Source organism: Salvia hispanica, chromosome 6 (assembly GCF_029641045.1).
Source record: "Salvia hispanica isolate PSC_SH4W2 chromosome 6, Shi_PSC_v1, whole genome shotgun sequence".
Classification (NCBI taxonomy): Eukaryota; Viridiplantae; Streptophyta; class Magnoliopsida; order Lamiales; family Lamiaceae; genus Salvia; species Salvia hispanica.
Window position 1 is genome coordinate 22,969,326 of NC_142697.1, and position 21,177 is coordinate 22,990,502.

A 21,177-nucleotide genomic window follows, 5' to 3' on the forward strand; every position below is an offset into this window, starting at 1 on the left:
TAAAATTATGTTTCCAATCTACATCTGAGTTTGTTTTTCTCGATCTCTGCATTTATTTGTGTTCGTTGAAGAAGATGAAGTCATTTTCAGTTGATGCTTTAGTTAGTTAGGCTGCAGATTCGATTCTGTCCGTACTTACCTTTTTCAGAGTTTGGTCCCCACTTGTTTTAATCTCCTTGGTCTAGAGATGTTCGTAGAAGTCCCAGATCTAGTAGTTGATTTGATTTAGTTCTTATACATAATTCATTTTTTGCCTAGATCTAGCAGTTAGCATAGCATACTTTATTTCCAAATTCACTTAGTTAAATTCCTCAACCCAAAATATGCGTGGCAGCAGCCAACCCAAAAATAGTTTCCAATTCTCTACGCATGTATTTTACGAGTCCATCTCTGTGGGATCGATCCCTACTTCCCTGTGCTAGTTTAGTATCTGTGGTTGAGGGTTTTGAAGGTTTGCTTGCGTACCAACGACCAGACTTCCAGTCTTGTGAGTCTCTAGACCTTGTGATCTAGTTGATTTACTGGATCTAGGAAGTGTGTAATTAGAAATTGATAGGATACAGCAAGCAAGAAAATCAACTCTTCAAATGGCGCCGTTGCCGGGGATGGATGGCGTAGTTTGTTTATGTGTTTAGAGATTTGGTGTAAATAGTTTTAATCTTTTGAATTTCGCTTTTGGCAGTTTATGAGCAAGGGCTCAAGGTCAGGAATCTGGAGCAACCCATCTTGGTCAAGGAACGTGCAGTTGAAGTGGCAAGTTAAGGAATCAACATCCGCCATAACTACCAGATCGGGGTTGTCAACTGTAGATCCATTTCCGTTTGAATCAGGGAGTGAAGAAGAGTGGAATTCATCGGGGAAAGAGGATTCACGGTCGTCGTCAGAAACTGAGCATTCGGAAAGGGAGGAAGAGGAGTCTGTAATGGCAAACTTAGTGGACCTAGACCCAGAGATTGGTTCGCTAACTGCACATCTCGACGGAGAGCCAGCTCATGCCATAGTGTCAAATCAACGTCAGCGGTCTATTGAGATCAAGACGAATGTGCTGGGCGTTTTACCTACATTCTCTGGACGGAGGAATGAGTGTCCTTATGAGTTTTTGAACGAGTTTAGTAAGCTATGTAGCATCCAGAAAAGGCCTAACGAAACTACCGAGGAGGACTATCGCCTGCGAGCGATTCCATTTGCATTGAAAGGAGAGGCAAACACTTGGTTGCTGAGGCTTCCACCTGACTCGATCACCACATGGAGGGATTTCAAATTGGAGTTCCTGGACTATTTCTTTCCGTCCAATAAGACAAACGCTTTGAAAAAAGAAATTCAAGAGTGTAAGCAGGACTACGATGAATCTTTAAGCCAATATTGGTCTCGGTTTAAAGGCCTGCTTGACGCTTGCCCAAATCACAGGATGACGGAGGCTGAAACATTTTATCTATTCTACGAAGGGGCAAATCCTGAGTCCAAGGACTTAATGAATTCCTCGAGCGGGGGGAATTTCACCAAGAATAAGGCAAGCGAGGCACGCGAGATTCTGGGAAGATTAATCGACGCGAAGAAGGCGTATGACTGCCCGCGTGCTATCATGAGGAGAAGCTCCGCGAACACAGTTAAGGAACGAGAAGGAGAAGAGGTTAGAGACAGAATAGATCGACTGGAGAAGGCACTGCTAAATGCCATTGAAAAGAAAAATACCCCTGGGTCGACTGATAAGGAAAAAAACCCAGGTCAAGAGGAACATCAGCTTCAATTTTACAATAATCCCTCACTCGATGGAGATTTCCAAGCTCAAGTGAATGCAATGGGGAATTGGAATCAAAGTAATCAAAATACCAACTGGAACCAGTGGAAGATTAAGGAGGCACCATGGAGGGACAATCCTTGTTTCAGATGGGCTGAAGGGAACCAACAACCACAGTCACAACACCCAGGTCCAGCGGAGAACCAGCAGACATGGCCCAGCCGGAATCAGGAAGGACCACAGCATAATTCTAACTGGGCAGGGAAGCAGCAAGAGGGGTTGAACAACTGGAATTTCCGTAACCAAGGGGATCAGCATAACTGGAACAACAGGAACCAGAGCAACCAAGGGAATTCTTATGTGCCACCGCATCAGAGGAACAATTCAGGAAACAATCAAAATTTCCAACAGAGTCACCCAGGTCCAGCAACCCAGTACAACAATAATCAAGGAGGTCAGGGAAATTTTCGCCAGAACCAGGTGGTTGGAACCAATCAAAATCAAGGATTTAATCCCAGTTCAATTCAAGGTTTCCGACCACAGCGGAATCTTGATGACATGGTGCATGACCTGGTAAATTTCCAACAACACATGCAGAATAACATGCAGGCTAACAATGACGTGGTGCACAAAATTCAAGATGCCCAGCAGGAGCAGAAGTCTGCCATGGACATGTTGGCAAAGCAGATGTCCCAGTTGGCCACGTCGCTGAACGAAATGCGGGGAAATGAAGGGAAATTGCCTGCCACTGTCAAACCACCAGATGACGAGCAATCCCTCACGCCACATGTATACTTGCCACCTCATCGGCGCCTACCTGCAACGAAACATTGAGGTGAAGATCGCCGAGCTTGCTCCCGAGGTCGTGATGTGCGACCGCCCAGAGGTTTTCAGCGTAGACTACTTCTTCAACAAGGGCTTGTTGCAAACTCAAGGCAACAAGACTTACTTCTATTCGCTGGGAGATAAAGCGAAGGCGGAGCCGGAGGAAGCTGAGGAGGCCATGCCAAGTGAAGAGGTGGAAGAGCTTAGGAAGGAGGTGCAGGACATGAAAAAGGAAATGCAACTGATGAAAAAGGAGATGATGAAGGAACTCGGGGGAATACGGAAGGAACTCAATGGGAGTCGGGAAGAAGTAAAAGTTCTGAGCAGCAACGTAGCAGATTTGGCCACGAAATGTGCCAAACAAAGTGAAAGAGTGGCGGAAGCTGTGGAGATATCTACGCGGATGTTGAAATGGCTGCATCAGACGCTTCCCTTGACCCAGTCGAAGTCGACTCCTGGGTCAAGTGGCGAGGCACAGAAGATCATCCACAGCAGTCCCTCGATCAAGCCATTCCAGCAGTTGACCACCCCGACTATTCCCGAGAAAGTTCCAAATCCACCGAGGACGAAAATGCTAATGAGGAAACCAGGACTCGATCAAGCTGCAGAAGGAAAGGAAGAGCTGGAGCAACCAGCGAAGAAGAAAGTGAAAACAAACCGCCCCAGTGTTCCACCACCGTCTGGCTCTCGCGGGAGCCAGCCCCAGAAATGAGCAATTTCCCCAGACCAAGTAAATTTTAGTTTTTGTGTTTCTTTTTCTGTGTTTTATTTCCATGCGTTGCTGTGTTTTATGCTATCTTCTCCCACTTAGCCCAATGCTTGGTCTAAGTGTGAGAAGTTCTATGTTTTCTGTTGGTTTGTTCTTCTCCCACTTAGCCCGTTGCTCGGTCTAAGTGTGAGAAGTTGTTTTTTTTTAGAATTGTTGTTTATTTCTGCATTGAATTCTCTTTTTCCCCCCTTCACGACGATGGCTTGAGGCCAAGCTTGAGTGAAGCGGGAGGGGGAGAGGAGTCAATGCAGTGTTATTATGCTTTGAGGAGTCGTAGGTCTAGGGGTGTGTCGCATGAACTAGTGGATATAATACGGCAGATTCCCTTAGGGAGAGCAATTGAAAATAGGAGGTATTCCAACTTAGAAGCCTGATTCTTTAGTAAGCCGAACCAATCTGAATGAAGCGAGAACGATAGTAAATGCCTTTACTTGCTCAGTTGTGAAGCCCTACTCTAGAGGTGAGTTATAAGCCTGTGATAACACTTAGAGCTAACACATGTCAAAAGTCTGCCACTGAATGCTGAAGGAAAAGAGAAAAGAAAAAAATAATAAAAAAAAGGGAAAGGAGAAAATATATAATCGCAAAAATTTGGAGGTATAAGCTGGACGAAGTCCAGAGGAGGAAATAAAAAGAGAGAAAAAAATCAAGGAGGTATAAGCTGGACGAAGTCCAGGAAATCAAGGAGGTATAAGCTGGACGAAGTCCAGGAAATCAAGGAGGTATAAGCTGGACGAAGTCCAGGAAATCAAGGAGGTATAAGCTGGACGAAGTCCAGAAAGAAAAAAAAAAAAAAGAAAAAAAAAGGGGGATAGTGACGGAGGATAGAAGGAGGAATTCTCATAACCCGAGGTTTCAGTGGTTTGGCAATAACTTAAGAGAGAATCGGTCCTAACATCCCTGGTAAGGAATGAGCGATCGAGTGAATCTAACAATTGGGGAAGTAACAGGCTATCTTGACGAGCTGACAGGTTGGCTAGGTAGAGGGGAGAAAAAGGCCTATTTGGAGGAGTGCAGCCTGTTGGATTGATCTTAATCTTGTGGGGACGGTTGCCTAAAAGTTGAAACCAGTTCATGCATATGTGTTTATATGTTTTCATCCTATGTGATTATGTACTCTTTGTTTTAGTGTCTAGCTTTGCCTCAGTTGTGTCTAGGTGTAGGAGTTTTGTCTAGAGTCTGTAGAGTCGGTCAAGGGGATAACCATGCTTGAAATTCGCCTTATTCTTCTTTTCTTCTTGTCTTTATACTTGAGGACAAGTATGGTTTAAGTGTGAGCAGTTTGATAAGGCTAATTTCATGCATTGGTTATATAGTGAAAAACATCACATTTCTGCTGGATCTAACAAGTTTTGTTAAGCCAGGTGTGTGTGTAGCGCTAGATCCAGGAGATGCTGGAGGAGTAGATCTAGCGAGGAGCAGGAACGGAATCAAGAGGAAAAGCTAGAGGAAGGAAGCCAAAAGCTGAGGGCAATCAAGTCAATCAATACCTCGCTGGGCCCCACCTCGAAGCTTATAAATAAAGGAGTGCGCAACAAGAATGGCAGATCGGTTACACTCCACACACAGTCACGCTCTTAGCACACACACTAGGGAAATGGGAAATTTGGGGTGGTTTTCGTTTTCGTGAATTACGTATCAGTGCACCACCGTCCCTTGAGGGCGAAGAAACAATTGTTCTCTTAATTTCTGTTTACTACTCTGTTCCGTCTCGAACTTCACGTTTGGAAGTCGAGCTTGTTGTTTTGTTGCTGAATCAGTTTATCCGTTCTGTTTACGTTTGATTTGCCTTGATGAAGTTGGATTTCGTGTTGATTATTATGACGCTTGCTATTTTGGTTTGTTTATTTGAGATGTTCTCTTGAATTTGTTGCTGAATATTTTAGGAGATTCGAGAATCGTGGTATTGAAGTTGTGTTCGGTTGGATTTTTGTTCGGATGCTTGGATCCGGAGTGGATTTAGCATCCGAAGTGTGGATCTGAACAGGGGAGGTGAAATTTGTGCATGAGATTATGGGGATTTTGTTCTGCTTGGTTTGCTTCGTCTAGTAGTGTGATTTCCGTCGTTGTTTCGTTTACCGTTAAAATTATGTTTCCAATCTACATCTGAGTTTGTTTTTCTCGATCTCTGCATTTATTTGTGTTCGTTGAAGAAGATGAAGTCATTTTCAGTTGATGCTTTAGTTAGTTAGGCTGCAGATTCGATTCTGTCCGTACTTACCTTTTTCAGAGTTTGGTCCCCACTTGTTTTAATCTCCTTGGTCTAGAGATGTTCGTAGAAGTCCCAGATCTAGTAGTTGATTTGATTTAGTTCTTATACATAATTCATTTTTTGCCTAGATCTAGCAGTTAGCATAGCATACTTTATTTCCAAATTCACTTAGTTAAATTCCTCAACCCAAAATATGCGTGGCAGCAGCCAACCCAAAAATAGTTTCCAATTCTCTACGCATGTATTTTACGAGTCCATCTCTGTGGGATCGATCCCTACTTCCCTGTGCTAGTTTAGTATCTGTGGTTGAGGGTTTTGAAGGTTTGCTTGCGTACCAACGACCAGACTTCCAGTCTTGTGAGTCTCTAGACCTTGTGATCTAGTTGATTTACTGGATCTAGGAAGTGTGTAATTAGAAATTGATAGGATACAGCAAGCAAGAAAATCAACTCTTCACATGCTCTCGAGCATCTCCTGAAGAAACATCTTCTCCGTGGGGTCTGTGGCGGCCCTCCACTCCTGTAAGACCTTGTACATCTGATCCCGCGTATGGTTACGCGAATGGAGAGTGTACTCGAGTGGGGCGGGTGGGAGGGCGGAGGACTGGACCTCGCGGGGCGATAGGGGGGATCCGCCCCTCGCAGCTCGCTGCGCCCGCTTCTGGCCAATCGGGCGGGGGCGACCTGTAAATGAAGGAGGAGACGGAAACTCCTCGACATCCGGGGGGAGGTCGTGGGATCCGCCGCTGCTGCCGCTGTAGTCGCCGCTATAGTTCAGTCGCTGCTTCTTCGGCCACCCAGCGTCGCACCCCGCCCGGAACTTCTCGGAGTCCTTCAGCAACAAGAAGCACTCCCAGAAGGTGAACTCCTTATACTTCCCCTCCACGGGGAACTGACCCGCGGCTATCCTCCGGGCATCCTCCTCGGTCTGCCCACTCTTGAGCTGACGGAGGGCGTTGGCGTACAAGTTCGCAAAACGGCCCACCGCGGCCCTGGTGCGCTCCCACCCCTTCCGGACCTCCTCGTTGCTGAAGTCCTTCCCCTGCGGGCAGTGCCTCCTATAGGCAGCTCTGATCTTCGCCCACATGTTGACGACCCGCTGGTTGTTCGCAACCAGCGGGTCGTCGCACACCTCCAACCAGCCCCTGGCCACCCCGACGTACTCATCCTCCGTCCACTTCCTCCGGGTCGGGGTGTGGTCAACCGCGGGCTGCGATGACTCGCCAACCGCCTTCGCCTTCCCCCTCGTCTTCTTCTTCGGCGCGGCCCGCCTCGCCGGAACGGGAGTATCCGGATCATCGAGATCGATCCCCATGTCATGCAACGACAGAAGGTCATCGCCATCGCCAGTGAACTGCGTCTCCGCTGGGGTCGAAGTGTGAGACGACGCCGTCAAAAAATCAAGAGACGGCCGATATACCGGGTCCCCTCCCGGTGACCCCTGCCCCTGCAACCCCCCCTGCATCCCGGGATACATACCATGCTGCACCCCCCCTGCCGCCCGCCCTGCCACATCATCCCCATCATCTGCTGCAGCATCATCTGCTGCTGCATCTGGGGCATACCCCCCCACCCGGGCGCTGACTGCCCGCCGCTCCCCTGCCCGCCCGTCATCCCCCACGGCATACCCCCCGGCATCCCACCAGGCATACCCCCCCCCCCCCCCCGGCGCACCAGCCATCATCCCCATCATCTGATTCCAAGGGATGTTAAATCCCGGGCCCATCTGCCCCCATCCAGATCCCACAGGTACTGTGGGAGTCTGAGAGCCACTCGTCGCCGGGCTGGACTCGTTGTTGTGATCCATCGCTCAATAATGCTCTTGTACAGAAAGTTAGAGAGAGAGAAAACTCGTTAAAACAAGTGGTGCAAATGAAAATGAAACGAAAATCGCGTTTTATATAGGTTTTTAAAAAAAAAAAAAAAAAAAAAAACGGAAAAACCCGCTGGCCGATCGCTAGCCGATTTGGCCTCTGCAATGGCGGCCAGCGCATCGGCTAGCGCATCGGCCAGCGACGAGCGATCGGCCAGCCCACGCCGATGCGCTCGCCGATTTCGCGCTCGCCGATTGCAATGGTTCGGCTAGCCGATCGGCTAGCGCGACGAATCGGCTAGCCGGTCGCTAGCCGACCATTGCGGATGCTCTAACAAAAGCATATAGACGAAACATATACATTCGGGATGGACCCACTCAACAAAATTACATTATTGACCCTCTGCGAAACCCTAAATGAAAAGCCGCAATCATGGGATTTGGGTTATCTTTCTCTCTCTCAATCCCAGGAAAGGCTAATCGATAAACTCAATGAAATATTCGAAATTTGCGTCTGACAATAATAATAAGACAATCATTATATTTCTCACCTTGAATTCATTTTTTAATTTTTAATAAATTAAGATAAGTTACTTCATAATGAACCTTCCACTATGGAAATTGCTTTGTATTTATGCACAATATTTGCAGATTTCCTTACCATATACACTCTCCATCGATGAAACAAAAAGATTAAGTCATATGAATAATTAGGTTGCTCTATATTGAATGACTCATTTATTTTAATTTTGCTTGTCACAGTATAAAATTGTAAATTAAGTAAGAAAACAAAAAAAATGAATAGAAAGATTTGATCAGAGATTTGAGTCCAAAATAGGACAATATTCACTGTCATTAACAAAACCCAACATGATCAATTTAATTTATTAAATAAGAAAACATCTTTATACGAAATGGAAACACAGACCACCTTTATCGAGGGGGGTGGGAGAGATATTTATGCTTTTATAAATAAAAAAATAAAAAATAAAAAATAAAAAATAAAAAAACAGAGGAAAGGTAATTATATTAGGTCACTAAGCAGAAAGCAGCGGCGCCTATAGCCTTAAACAGATTCTCTCCAATCAATTCTCACACACTAGCACATTCTACTGCGTGAGCATATAGCTATACTATATAACCACTCGTGCTGAGCGTATGGCAGAGGCGGCGGCTCAATCTGTAGGTGAATTACCGGTGAAGAGACCTCGCGCTGAGGAGGAGGAAAACGGCGGCGTTTCGGTTGAGATGGAAGTTAATAACGGTGCCGTTACGGAGCTTCCCGAGTGCATGTCGTCCGTTATCCCCGGGTGGTTCTCGGAGATGAGCCCAATGTGGCCAGGTGATTTCTTATTCACTCATTGCGTATTTTCATCGATTTCCTTCTTTGCTACTGTATTTTTATGTTTTGATTTTCGGAACGCATGTATTGTATTGCATTTTCATCTCAATTTGGTTCAAAATCTGCTCTGTGCATAAGCTTTTGTTCAATTGTGTTCTACAAGTTGGAGTTTTGATGGTTGGCTGTTTTGTCTAAAGATTTTTATTCAAGCCGAATATGCTTATGATTTGATTTGATCCGCTGCCTATGAGTGGGAATTGAATATATACTCTTAGATGCAATTTTAGCTAAATTCTCTGTGACGCTTGTTTTGTGAATATTGTCTTATAGTATAATATTATTGCGACTTGTACGGCATGTTTTTCCCTTTAATAATGCCTGTGCCTGATCATAATCAGGAGAATAAGTCCCTCTAGTACACCCCACCCATATTCTGTTAAATGATTGCCGTACCAACTCACCGTTTTCTTTGTTACGTTGTTCTAATTTAATAACTACTCTGTAGTCATGGAAAATGAGAAAAGGAAAATAAAAAGGTACAGCTTTCTGTTTATGGTCAAATATTTCACTCAGTGAAGACCTACTTAGTCCTTTATTAATGTTAGAGACAGCAACAGCTTTTAGATTACTACTGCTAAAATGTTAGTATATGCTGATGATGATGTGTACTTGTAATTTTTCTGCTTAAGTTGTTTTTTCTTTATGTATTACAGCAGAGAAATGCTAAGTGCATATAATTTCCATTCATCTGTGTTTTTTATTTGCAGCTATGAGTTGTGCTTTTGCTTTCCTAAGCTGATAAAGCAACAGTTCATCATCTATGTTAACAAAATACAATCCACTCGGCCGGTTGCTTTCTTTTTTAAATGCATTGTTTTGTGGCTTTCCTTGATTCTTTTTTATTTGGATTAATATTTGAAACCTAAAGTTTGAATCATGCTGTCGAGATTGCATAAATAATCTGTTAATAATTAGTACTTGTTTGTCTTGGTGTATCTGAACTCTGTAATATGTAGTAACATGATCCTCACTGCTATTTTGCTGGAACACATACAGGAGAAGCGCACTCACTGAAGGTTGAAAAGATATTGTTTCAGGGAAAATCTGATTATCAGAATGTCATTGTTTTCCAGGTACCTGCCGCTTTGATGACTACATGATCGTTTTTAGCATTAGTTTTCTGTTGTGCCAATTAAGTGCTATATTTTGTCTTATTGCATGCTAATGCCCTTGTCAAATGTTCTACTGCAGTCATCAACATATGGGAAGGTTCTTGTCTTGGATGGTGTAATTCAACTTACTGAGAGGGATGAATGTGCTTACCAAGAAATGATAACTCACCTCCCACTCAGCTCAATCCCAAACCCAAAAAAGGTATTTTCACTCGTGGGAAGCCTTTAACATATGCCATAAGTTGGTAACTTAAAATAGGGGCATTTCTTTGCAATGACTATTAGCATATGCTGTACTTTGTGAATTAATTGTTGTTTGGCTATCTTAGTATTATTGGTGGGCAAACACTAAAAGCATCAAATATATCTAACTGTTCTTTCTTCATTGACCACTTTCAGCTGATTTTTGGAAGGCCATTTGTTTATTAATAAAAATTACTTAATACATTTAGTTCATCATTCTTAGGTCTGAGAGTAAGTTTCTTTCAGGTTTTGGTGATTGGAGGAGGGGATGGTGGTGTCCTGCGTGAAGTATCGCGTTATGCCTCTGTTGAGAAGATTGACATATGTGAGATCGATAAGATGGTTGTTGATGTGAGTTATTCTAAATGTATTTTGGTTCATTGTCATGATCCTGTAGTTGATGTGCTGGAGCGTTGTTCCTGAAATATATGATAGAACTAATATGGTCCTTCCTCACAGGTTTCTAAGCAATTTTTCCCGAATGTAGCTGTGGGATATGAAGATCCCCGAGTCACACTGCACATTGGAGATGGTACTTTCAGTCCCCTGCTGCTTCAAAACCCCCACCAAAAATAAAAACATGTGCATGTTTTATGCTTATGTTTAGTTGAATTTGTGATTTTTTTCTTGAATTCTTTGCAGGGGTTGCATTCCTAAAGGCCGTGCCAGAGGGAACTTATGATGCAGTTATAGTGGATTCTTCGGATCCAATAGGTAAAGTATTCCTCTTAGTAGCACTTCCTAAAAAATCTCGTTCAATTGTTAAGTTGTATGTTTCACGTCTCAGGCCCTGCCCAAGAGTTGTTTGAAAAACCCTTTTTTGCGTCAGTAGCTAAGGCTCTCCGACCAGGAGGCGTCGTGTGTACTCAGGCTGAAAGCATATGGCTTCACATGCACATTATTGAAGATATTGTTGCGAATTGCCGCCAGATCTTCAAAGGCTCTGTCAATTATGCCTGGACCACTGTCCCCACATACCCAAGGTATTTCCGGTCACACAATGTGGTGCAGTTCTCCTAAATGTTTCGCTTTTCCACGATTTCCCATATACGTATTCCTTTACCAAATAACCCACCATACGATTAACAAGGTGAAGGCCATATCTGTGATGATGCTAATGAATCTGTTTTTCAGTGGTGTGATTGGTTTCATGCTTTGTTCCACGGAAGGCCCCCCAGTTGACTTTAAGAATCCAATCAACCCGATAGATGCTGATGATGATCATGCCAAAACAAATGGACCATTGAGGTTCTACAACTCCGAGGTACTACACTTAGCATTGTCTGCAAAACTACCTCACATTCTTCCTTTAGCCATTGACGATTTGTGTCTTTTGATCTCATCTCCAGATCCACTCGGCTGCATTCTGCTTGCCCTCGTTTGCCAAAAAGGTGATCGAAGCAAAAGCTGCGGCTAACTGAAGAAATTCTTGAGGCCGGGGAGAGCAAACGTAGGAATTAGGCTGTTGTTTGGTTCCTAATTTATGTCTATTTAATGCATTTGACTTAATACTAGCAATCTAGAAATGTACCAGGGAGTTTGGACATCATGTTTTGTTTTTGATCATTCATCACAACTTATGATATTTTGCCATATTATATGTTATCTTTGTTGCATTCAAGTTTCGGATGACACAGTGAGGTCAGAGAAGTTGAACAATGATTAACAAAGATGATCTAAACACCCACGTACCGTTTACTTCGTAAGACCTAGGATCACGTAGTACTCCATTATTTTAGTTGGTGAGGTGTCAAAAAAGGATTGTTTCCAAAATCATAAATTTTGGAAAAAAATGATGTTTCTCCAACTCGACCGATTAGTTCACTTACATAATCTGACTTGCCACATCGAATTCAAATTAGGAAAAAAAATTGAATTCGTGGGAAATACACTATAAGACATAAATTTGTGATATTAACAACCAAATTTTAAGTTAGTGGTAATTATCATATTTTGGCCAGACTTTATTACCATTACACCTATAATTTTTCTTGTCATAAGGGCCAAAATATTGTTGCTTTGTAGGATAGACTATCATTTAGTATTTTTTAACTTTAGTAATCTCTTCGTAAATAGAGGATTAGAGATGTGCTTAAAAATAACTAATTTAAGTTTCAACATACATCCAATCTCGTGCTGCCATGTGGCACGAAAAATGAAATATTGTAAACATCAAAATGCAATATACATTTGTAGAAGCTATGATGGATTTCGACTGATTGCATTTTTGTTATATGCATATTGCATTTTATATTGTTAAGTTTTGCATTGTAGACATAGACAGTTAAATTTGCATTTTATATATTTTATTTTTATTTATGTTAAAATGCAAAACTCAACAATATATAATGCAATTTGATGCAATCTACTTCCGCTATAACTAAAGTGCAATCTGCGAAAATTCATCTACACCTTCACAAATATATACTATTACATTTTAGTGTTTACAATATTGCATATTTGGTGGATGTATGTTGACTCTCATCAAGGCATAGAGGATTATGTTTACTTTTAATACTAAAAGCAATATAGTGGGAAAGAGTGAACAAAATTGGGGTTGCTTCGCCTTGCATTGCTCTGGTGAATGGTTGTATATAATATTGTACTCCTCCTTATCCAAGGTCAGATTAGATTATTGTTGTCTGGTCTCTTGGCAAATTTATAATTTCAGAGAGAAGTGAAGAGCCATACTAACTAGCCTAGCCCAATAATACATCAATTATTGTTCTATTCAGAAAAAAACATAAACTTGTTGTCGTCGGAAAGTTATTCAGCTCCGATGGTACTTTTTACACATTCTAAAAATAGAAAGTTACCACTGTCACTCTAAAGTCCAACTCTTTTCTTTGCCCATGAACGATTTGGATTATAGTAGTACTAGTAATATAGTATTTTTCTTGAAATTGGCGTGAAATTTGATTGGTGGTTCGCGGAATCCTTTTTTGAGGAGTAAATTGCCCATTTCTTGATAGGAGTGAAGGCCGCGAGGAAGCAAATGGATGGTGATGGTGATTGGATTGAAGAGAGCAGCGTAAGGTTGCTGGGAAGCAGCGGCGGCGGGGAGTCGCGGCGTTGGGTGGACGGGAGTGAGGTGGACTCGGAGTCGCCGCCGTGGTCGTTGGCTGGCGATGGGGAAGGGAGAGAAGGATATGGGACTGTCAGAAGAAGGCTGATTAAGAAGCCCAGGAGAGTTGATTCCTTTGATGTTGAAGCCATGGAGATTGCCGGCGCTCATGGTCACCATCACAAGGTTTCCAATTTTATTATCAAGAAATAAAAATTACTATATTTTTGAAAAATTTCTGTTGAATGCTCTTTTCCCTCTCTTAGTTGCTGTAACTCAAGACAGCATTGCTTGTGTGTGTGTGGTTTTTGTAAGAAAGGTTTATCTTCTCTATGTTACTTGGGGGTTATAAGCATTTTTAGTACTAAATGCAGCTAGAAATTGGTTGATGTTTTATTCTATGATATGTATATTTGCTATTATTGTGAGATACTAATTTGCTAGTGAAATGTAGTTATATGCTTCAAACACTCATGATACTGATGCATTTCATCTTTAGCAGAATATACTGGATACATGTTGAACTTGCGGTATTTTGGTGATCTGATTCACTGTAATATGTATTCCACTGACCACAAACATGTTCTTGATTATCACGTGACATATCTAGGAGTATTATGCTTTAAGTTAGTCTAGGTTAGAATATCACATCTTGCAGTTTACAACTGGACTTTACTAATGCAGGATGATTCTCTTTGGAGAACTTTGGCGTTGGCATTTCAAACACTCGGTGTTGTATATGGTGATATGGGAACAAGCCCTCTCTACGTCTTCTCTGATGTATTCAGCAAGGTGCCTATCACTTCAGATGTGGATGTCTTGGGGACTTTGTCGCTAGTAATCTACACAATTGCTCTCATTCCATTAGCAAAATATGTCTTCGTCGTGCTCAAGGCAAATGACAGTGGGGAAGGTGCAAGATCTTTTTTGGAAAACTGGAGCCTCCATTTACAATTTGCTATTGATACCTCATATTGATCCAATGACAGGTGGAACATTTGCATTATACTCATTGATTTGCAGGTATGCAAATGTTAATCTTCTTCCAAATCGTCAGCCAGCCGATGAACGCATTTCCAGTTTCAAGCTCAAGTTACCCACTCCTGAACTGGAGAGAGCTTTGACCATAAAGGAGGCCTTGGAGCGTAAGGCTTTCTTGAAGAAGTTTCTCTTACTACTTGTTCTTATGGGGACTTCTATGATTATAGGGGATGGTATTCTTACGCCAGCTATTTCAGGTATACCCGGTCCCTTAGTTTTGTGTTGGTGATAGTCAAAAGGTTACATTAACTAAATGCTACTTCCATTATTAGTTCATATTCACTGCTGATTTTGGTGCAGCTGTTCCCTTTAGCGGGTAACTCTGATAGACAAGTTGTAGTCACTTAACTATCTTTTGCGTTGAATCGAATGTTAGATGTTGCTTCACGTCCTGTATGCAAACGAACTCCGGGTCATTTAAGTATTGTGAATCTCAAGCATATATGCATGCTAAGACTGCTATTATGGGTTTAGTTATTTATTAATCAGATGCACTGCAAAGCAAGCACAATTCCCATATTTTGAAGGCCGGAGGGTCGTGTTTGCACTTATTGTTGGTTGATTTTGCATTATTTTGAAGTCCATAATCTACTTACACAATTCTCGTTCACAGTTATGTCTGCTGTGAGCGGTCTGCAGGGTCGGATACCAGGATTTGGCACAGGTCAGTGAACATGAGTTACCTCCATCCATTTCTTACTACTTCTCTAATGATACCCTTTGTAGCAGAACAGACAAAACAAACACATAATTACTTTTAACCAAGTTGAATTTATAAATTGTCTTTCTTCTTGTCTAGTTCATGAAATGGCTCAAAAGGGGACTGCTACAATACCCTTTGACAGAAAATGGCTCAAAAAGGGACTGCTACAATATTGATTAAACTGTCCTTGTTTTTTTGCAGATGCTCTTGTTGTTACATCAATTATTATTCTTGTGGGGCTGTTTAGCATACAAAGGTTTGGAACGAGTAAAGTAGGCTTGACATTCGCTCCTGCACTTGCACTGTGGTTCTTCAGCCTGGGAGCAATTGGACTCTACAACATGCTCAAATACGATGTAACTGTTATAAAGGCCGTGAATCCTGCCTATATATATCTTTTCTTTAAGAAGAATAGCAGTGAGGCATGGTCAGCACTTGGTGGTTGTGTTTTATGTATCACAGGTGAGTTGTTTTCTGCTATCTCTTGTTCTGTGATACTATCACAGGTGAGTTGTTATACTCCTCATGATTGAATATGTATGTATTATGTTTGGTTTATGAGTTTGAATCTCACAATTTAATCTTAGATGTATAATCATATGATAACGAGTCATAGCCATCCCCTCCAACTAAAATAATCTCACAACTTAATTCTAGATGGGTAATCATATGATAATGAGTCATAGCAACCGAACAACACCTACATAATATCAATCTTGTCGCTCTTCTTCAGTTTGAAAAAGTCACTCCCAAATCGAAACAATAAAACTGAAATCATAAGGAAATACTGTGTTGTTTGAAAAATATGATCAGAGTGGTTACAGTTGATAGAACTTTGCTGTTAACTCAAGACAATTCACATCTCAACTTAAAAACTATGATCCATTTGTGCATTTGATGCATATACTAAATCACCATATAGGCTTAGCTTCTTACTAATCTTAATAACAGCCAACAATGAGTTCTAGTATTCATCAAACTACTAGTCACTTTGTAAAGGGATAGAAAGACAATGCTACTGAATCCATTGAGATTAAAATGGCTGCAGAAATCCACATTCTATGTTTATGCAATAAACGAACTTCTTGATCAATAACATGTTATATAAATGACATTTTCAGGTGCAGAAGCAATGTTTGCTGATTTAGGCCATTTTTCAGTGCCATCCATACAGGTTCTTATTTTGATTTTTCTGAAACCTGCAATTATTCTCATGCATCCTAATTTTGTGTTCAACGAATGCTGCAGATTGCTTTCACCGCCGTTGTCTTCCCGTGCCTTCTCTTAGCTTACATGGGTCAAGCTGCATACCTTATGAAAAACCCTCATGACACCAGCAGGATATTCTATGATTCTGTCCCAGGTAACGATTTCTCGTATATATAAGAAATCCGACATCTTTCGCTCCCAAAATTTCCTGACCTTGGATTAGCCTTTGACAATGTACTGGTAAATGTTGCAGAGAGTTTGTTCTGGCCTGTGTTTGTCATAGCAACAGTTGCAGCTATAATTGCTAGCCAGGCTATGATCTCCGCCTCGTTTTCATGTGTTAAACAAGCCATGTCCCTCGGGTGCTTCCCTAGGCTGAAGATCATCCACACTTCAAGAAAACTCATGGGCCAGATCTACATCCCTGTGATCAACTACTTCTTGATGGTCATGTGCATCATTGTGGTTGCCGTTTTCAGAAGCACAACAGAGATAGCGAACGCATATGGTTAGCCTTCATCCTATATTCCTGTTTTTGTACAAGTTCAAGGAAAGGAGCTAAATCAATCTGTTCTTGCAGGCATTGCTGAGGTTGGTGTTATGATAGTCAGCACTGCATTGGTGACGCTGGTTATGCTTCTCATATGGCAGACCAACTTGTTCGTCGCGCTCTGCTTCCCCCTCGTGTTTGGAACTATTGAGCTGATATACTTATCCGCTGTTCTGTCCAAGCTATTAGAAGGCGGGTGGCTCCCTTTAGCATTCGCGTCCTTCTTCCTCTGCGTGATGTACACATGGAACTACGGGAGTGTGTTGAAGTACCAAAGCGAAGTACAAGGGAAGATCTCGATGGACTTTATGCTTGACCTTGGGTCCTCCCTCGGGACAGTAAGAACACCAGGGATCGGGCTGGTGTACAACGAGCTGGTTCAAGGTATCCCCTCTGTTTTAGGGCAGTTCCTACTCGACCTCCCGGCTATCCACTCGACCATAATCTTTGTCTGCATCAAGAATGTCCCTGTGCCGGTTGTGCCTCAGGAGGAGAGGTTCCTGTTCAGGAGGGTCTGTCCCAAAGACTACCATATGTTCCGTTGCATTGCTCGTTACGGATACAAGGACATACGGAAGGAAGATCACCGTGCGTTCGAGCAGCTTCTGCTCGAGAGTCTTGAGAAGTTCCTAAGGAAGGAAGCTCAAGAAGTTGCTCTTGAGAGCAGCATTGGGGAGCAGGATCTTGACAGCATCTCTATGTGGTCAAGAGACGATGAGGTCCAAGATTTAGACGAGACAAGGGTCCCCTTGATGCGCGAAGCAGCACAGACCTCGACATCTAGGGAATCAAATGCAGGGGAGGATCTGCCAGCCAGTGTGATGTGTGCAGATGAGGATCCTAGCCTGGAATACGAGCTGGCCGCGCTGAGGGAGGCGTCTGAGTCGGGGTTCACGTACCTGCTGGCGCACGGCGACGTGCGGGCGAGGAAGAAGTCTGTGTTCTTGAAGAAGCTGGTGGTGAACTACTTCTATGCATTCTTGAGGAATAACTGCAGGGGTGGTGTTGCAACTATGAAGGTGCCTCACATGAACATATTGCAAGTTGGTATGACTTATATGGTTTGATATTTTGTACTATATCAAACTTGTGTTTTATTGAATATTCCTCGTGTTTGTAAGCATCTTGTAATAATATGTTATATTGGATTTTTATGCCGCTTTCTTTCATTTCTAGAGATGTAACTACCTATAATCTATATGAATTTGCAACAATAAAAGTAGAATAGGTAACTTCCTAGGCTAAATAGTTGATTTTGTACTATCTATTGTATCTAAACAAAAATGTCTCAATTGCCGAAAAAATACTTAACGCTTTATATTTGGAGACGTTGAAAATACTCTAATACCTACATATTTTTAAGCTAGAAATGAAACGTTGAGTTCTCTTTTTCAATTTGATATTTTCATATAAAACGTAAAGTGATAAGACAAAATCAAATATTTACTTTTTATATTAGTTATCTGTGTTTGTTTTTAGGTGTTTGTAATTTAGGTCCTCTAAGAAAACATGTTTTGGGACACTGGCCCATAAATGATTCCTTCCATGGAGTAGTATTTTAGATTATACACGAGTCATTTTAAAAGCCTGCATCTTTTTTTGTCGGCTTAATAATGAATTACGAATTTAACACATGATGCACGGCTATTGGGGTGGGGGGGGGGGGGGGGGGGGCTACGTTGTAATCAATTTAATTATCATGATAAAAAATCACACGTCTCCTCTTTTTTTGGAGTCAAAAAATTTGTGTGGACGAGAAAACAGAATAATTTATTTTGAATGTTGATTAGTAGTCCGCATAGTTGGGAGTCGCCCGTTCAAATTTAGCTACCAAATATTTCACTATAGTAATAAAAAACAAGACGTCGAAATCACGGGTCAACTTGAATATTCGTTTTCACAAAATTGTTGAATTGATGAATTCGATTTGGGATGTTTTAAAATCCTATGATATACCCAGTAAAATCTTGTAGCTAGACATTAAGTGTTTGAAATGTATAGACGTCATTTTTACACGGCTCAATTTATTGGTTCAGACTAATTTCGAATGATAAGATAGAAAACACCAGCAAAAATCCCTCATTTCCTACTTCTTGAGTTGGAGGCAAAGACTTACAAAACAACATTATAAACGATAGATTCTTGTAAGAGTTGAGTAACATTGATTTGAGACAATTAAAGAATAAAAATAATTCAACTAAAATCTTAAATCATCCAAAGCCAAGCTACAAGTTCCATACAACAACAAAACTTTTGAATCTAACAATCATTCCCCATTAAATAACTAAACTAGACAAGATAGCTTACAAATCTGAGCTAGAGAGAATGTCTTAGTTTTCACTCAAATCGGCCGATCCTGAAAGAAAATTAAGTCCTTATTTCCATAGCGGTCGGTCGCACCCTCACACCCGACTTGGATCCGATAGATGCCAATGATATAGGTCATACTATAATTTAGACACTTGGTAATTAAAACAACATTTCCACATGCTACTGAAAAAAAATGCTGGAATCCCATTTGAGGTGACATGTTCCAAGAATTGCAAACAAGAGTAGAGAACTAGAGGGCCTAGCCCATTTCTGAAAAATAGGGACACAATAATCTTTCCAAATTATGAAATTTGGACTAATTTCCCACGCTCAAACAATTATCCACGTGTGATGAAATTGCATAAAAAAGGTTGTTTATGGGTTAAGCTAGCCTTCCATAGTGGTGTCATTTTCTTGCTTCGTTAATGTTGTTGAGTGCTCAATTAGATGAGGAGTGGCTGTGCACTAAATTAAATTAGGTCATGGAATAAAAAGAAGGAAAATTAGGTATCAATTAATTTTGTTTCCCAATTGAAGCTTTCAAGGGACCCAGTTGGAAAAGGATGTTGGTGTGCTGATTCAAAGATAAAGTAAATAATCTAAAAGCATTTGTTTGTGATTGGAGCAGGTAACATAAAGTTTGTGAGAGATGATGCAAATATTAGAGGTCGGTAATTATTTTTAAATCGTTCAATAAATAGGAGGTTAAATTTGAAGATTACGTTGTCATTTCGAAATGGGAATCCACATCTTGGCCTATTTTTGTGCTGTCATCAAGGTCCACATGTTTTGATTTTATATATACCAAGTCTGTAGCTAATCTAATTACTTAATATTTTGTAGGATAATAGATTTTGTTTTTATAAGTGAACTACTGTATTAGATTATTTGGATACAAATATATTTTTTACAAAAAATAAGTACTAAGAAATTTATGGTGTGACAAAGAAACTCACAAAATTGTTACTTATTTTTGTTTTTATACAAAACTTGGGTAATAATTGTTTTTTATAATTTCGTTTATTGAAATCTCATCATTGTATGTATACTTATAGATTTTCTAGAGAACCAATAAATTATTAATTTCAAACATTATTATTATTATTATTATTATTATTATTATTATTATTTCTGATGTTGCAATTTCTACCAACTTCTGTGTTTCACGGGTCACCACAATAATGATAACAATGATAGATAAATAAAATATACAATACGAATATAAATTTAATTCGATTCTTCCAGCAATGGAACATAGTGTGTCCGAGTCCGAAAATGAAAGGGCCAAATCATATATCTCCACTTTGAATTCATTTATCCAAATGACCAAAATCAATTTGCTGTTTGCAGACTATGATGTTTCACCTAATATATTGATAAATGCTGTTGTTTATATCATATTTGGCCTAATTATTATATATATACGCAGTCGTCGTTCAACTTCGCCCAACGCATGGTTTTACCATTTATCACAACAATCATCATATCATATCATTTTGAATATTCACTATTTTTCTTTCTTCCTTATTTGTTTTTTCTTTCATTTCTTTTTCTCTATCTTCTTTTTCTCACCACCATACCAGAGATAGAGAATCTCTCTCTCTCTCTCTCCACCATACTTAGAGTAATAGAGAAATAAATTAGAAAAGATAAATAGAGACTAAAATAGATAGTGTAATAAAATAAGAGTGATCAGATATTTAGTTTTTTATTAAAAAAGTAAATGACTCAACTTAGTTGGGACTAGGGGCGAAAATTTATTCCGCGGTTTTCGGGTATACCCGATCTCGACCCAATACCCAGCGGATTTTGGGTACCCGAAACCCAAAATTATGGGTTCGGGTACGGGTTTGGGTAGTTGATCATGTTAGAATTTTTCGGGTTTAGGGTACCCGAATCCCGTATTAGGGTATCCGACTAATACCCGATTAAACCCAATTAATTATATATTTATGATAAATATTTCGATTTATTATAGCGTCTACGGCCCATAAGGTAAATTTAGGGTAAATTTATTTAATTTCATTTGGATTATGAATGTTTTTAGTATAATGTAACCCGATTTAAAATTGTTTTGACATTTTATTATTCTATTATCTAGATTTTAATACTACTTCTTTACATTTTGTGTTCTATTTTATTTAAACTTCATATGCATTATTTATGTTCTTAGTATTAATTTTTCAA

The 21,177-nt window shown here is 40.7% G+C and overlaps 2 protein-coding genes across 3 annotated transcripts; both read left to right on the plus strand.

The window, feature by feature from the left end:
- The first annotated feature begins 8,408 nt into the window (after nucleotides 1–8,408).
- LOC125205976 (spermidine synthase 1) lies at nucleotides 8,409–11,734 on the plus strand. Its single transcript, XM_048105215.1, has 9 exons — nucleotides 8,409–8,698; nucleotides 9,755–9,831; nucleotides 9,950–10,072; nucleotides 10,360–10,464; nucleotides 10,573–10,645; nucleotides 10,756–10,827; nucleotides 10,901–11,096; nucleotides 11,248–11,377; nucleotides 11,463–11,734. The coding sequence occupies exons 1-9, from the start codon at nucleotides 8,515–8,517 to the stop codon at nucleotides 11,532–11,534; spliced, it is 1,032 nt and encodes a 343-aa protein (XP_047961172.1). The 5' UTR covers nucleotides 8,409–8,514; the 3' UTR covers nucleotides 11,535–11,734.
- An 878-nt stretch (nucleotides 11,735–12,612) lies between these two features.
- LOC125207114 (Potassium transporter family protein) lies at nucleotides 12,613–17,849 on the plus strand. 2 transcript variants are annotated; one of them, XM_048106330.2, is made up of 10 exons: nucleotides 12,613–12,734; nucleotides 13,086–13,363; nucleotides 13,862–14,090; nucleotides 14,167–14,415; nucleotides 14,832–14,882; nucleotides 15,123–15,383; nucleotides 16,043–16,095; nucleotides 16,170–16,284; nucleotides 16,384–16,638; nucleotides 16,711–17,849. In XM_048106330.2, exons 1-10 carry the CDS (start codon nucleotides 12,698–12,700, stop codon nucleotides 17,745–17,747), a joined length of 2,565 nt encoding a protein of 854 aa, XP_047962287.1. In that variant the 5' UTR covers nucleotides 12,613–12,697; the 3' UTR covers nucleotides 17,748–17,849. The 2 variants fall into 2 exon arrangements, with proteins under 2 accessions (XP_047962287.1, XP_088917358.1); XM_089061232.1 differs by lacking the exon at nucleotides 12,613–12,734 and adding an exon at nucleotides 12,742–12,895.
- The last annotated feature ends 3,328 nt before the right edge of the window (nucleotides 17,850–21,177 follow it).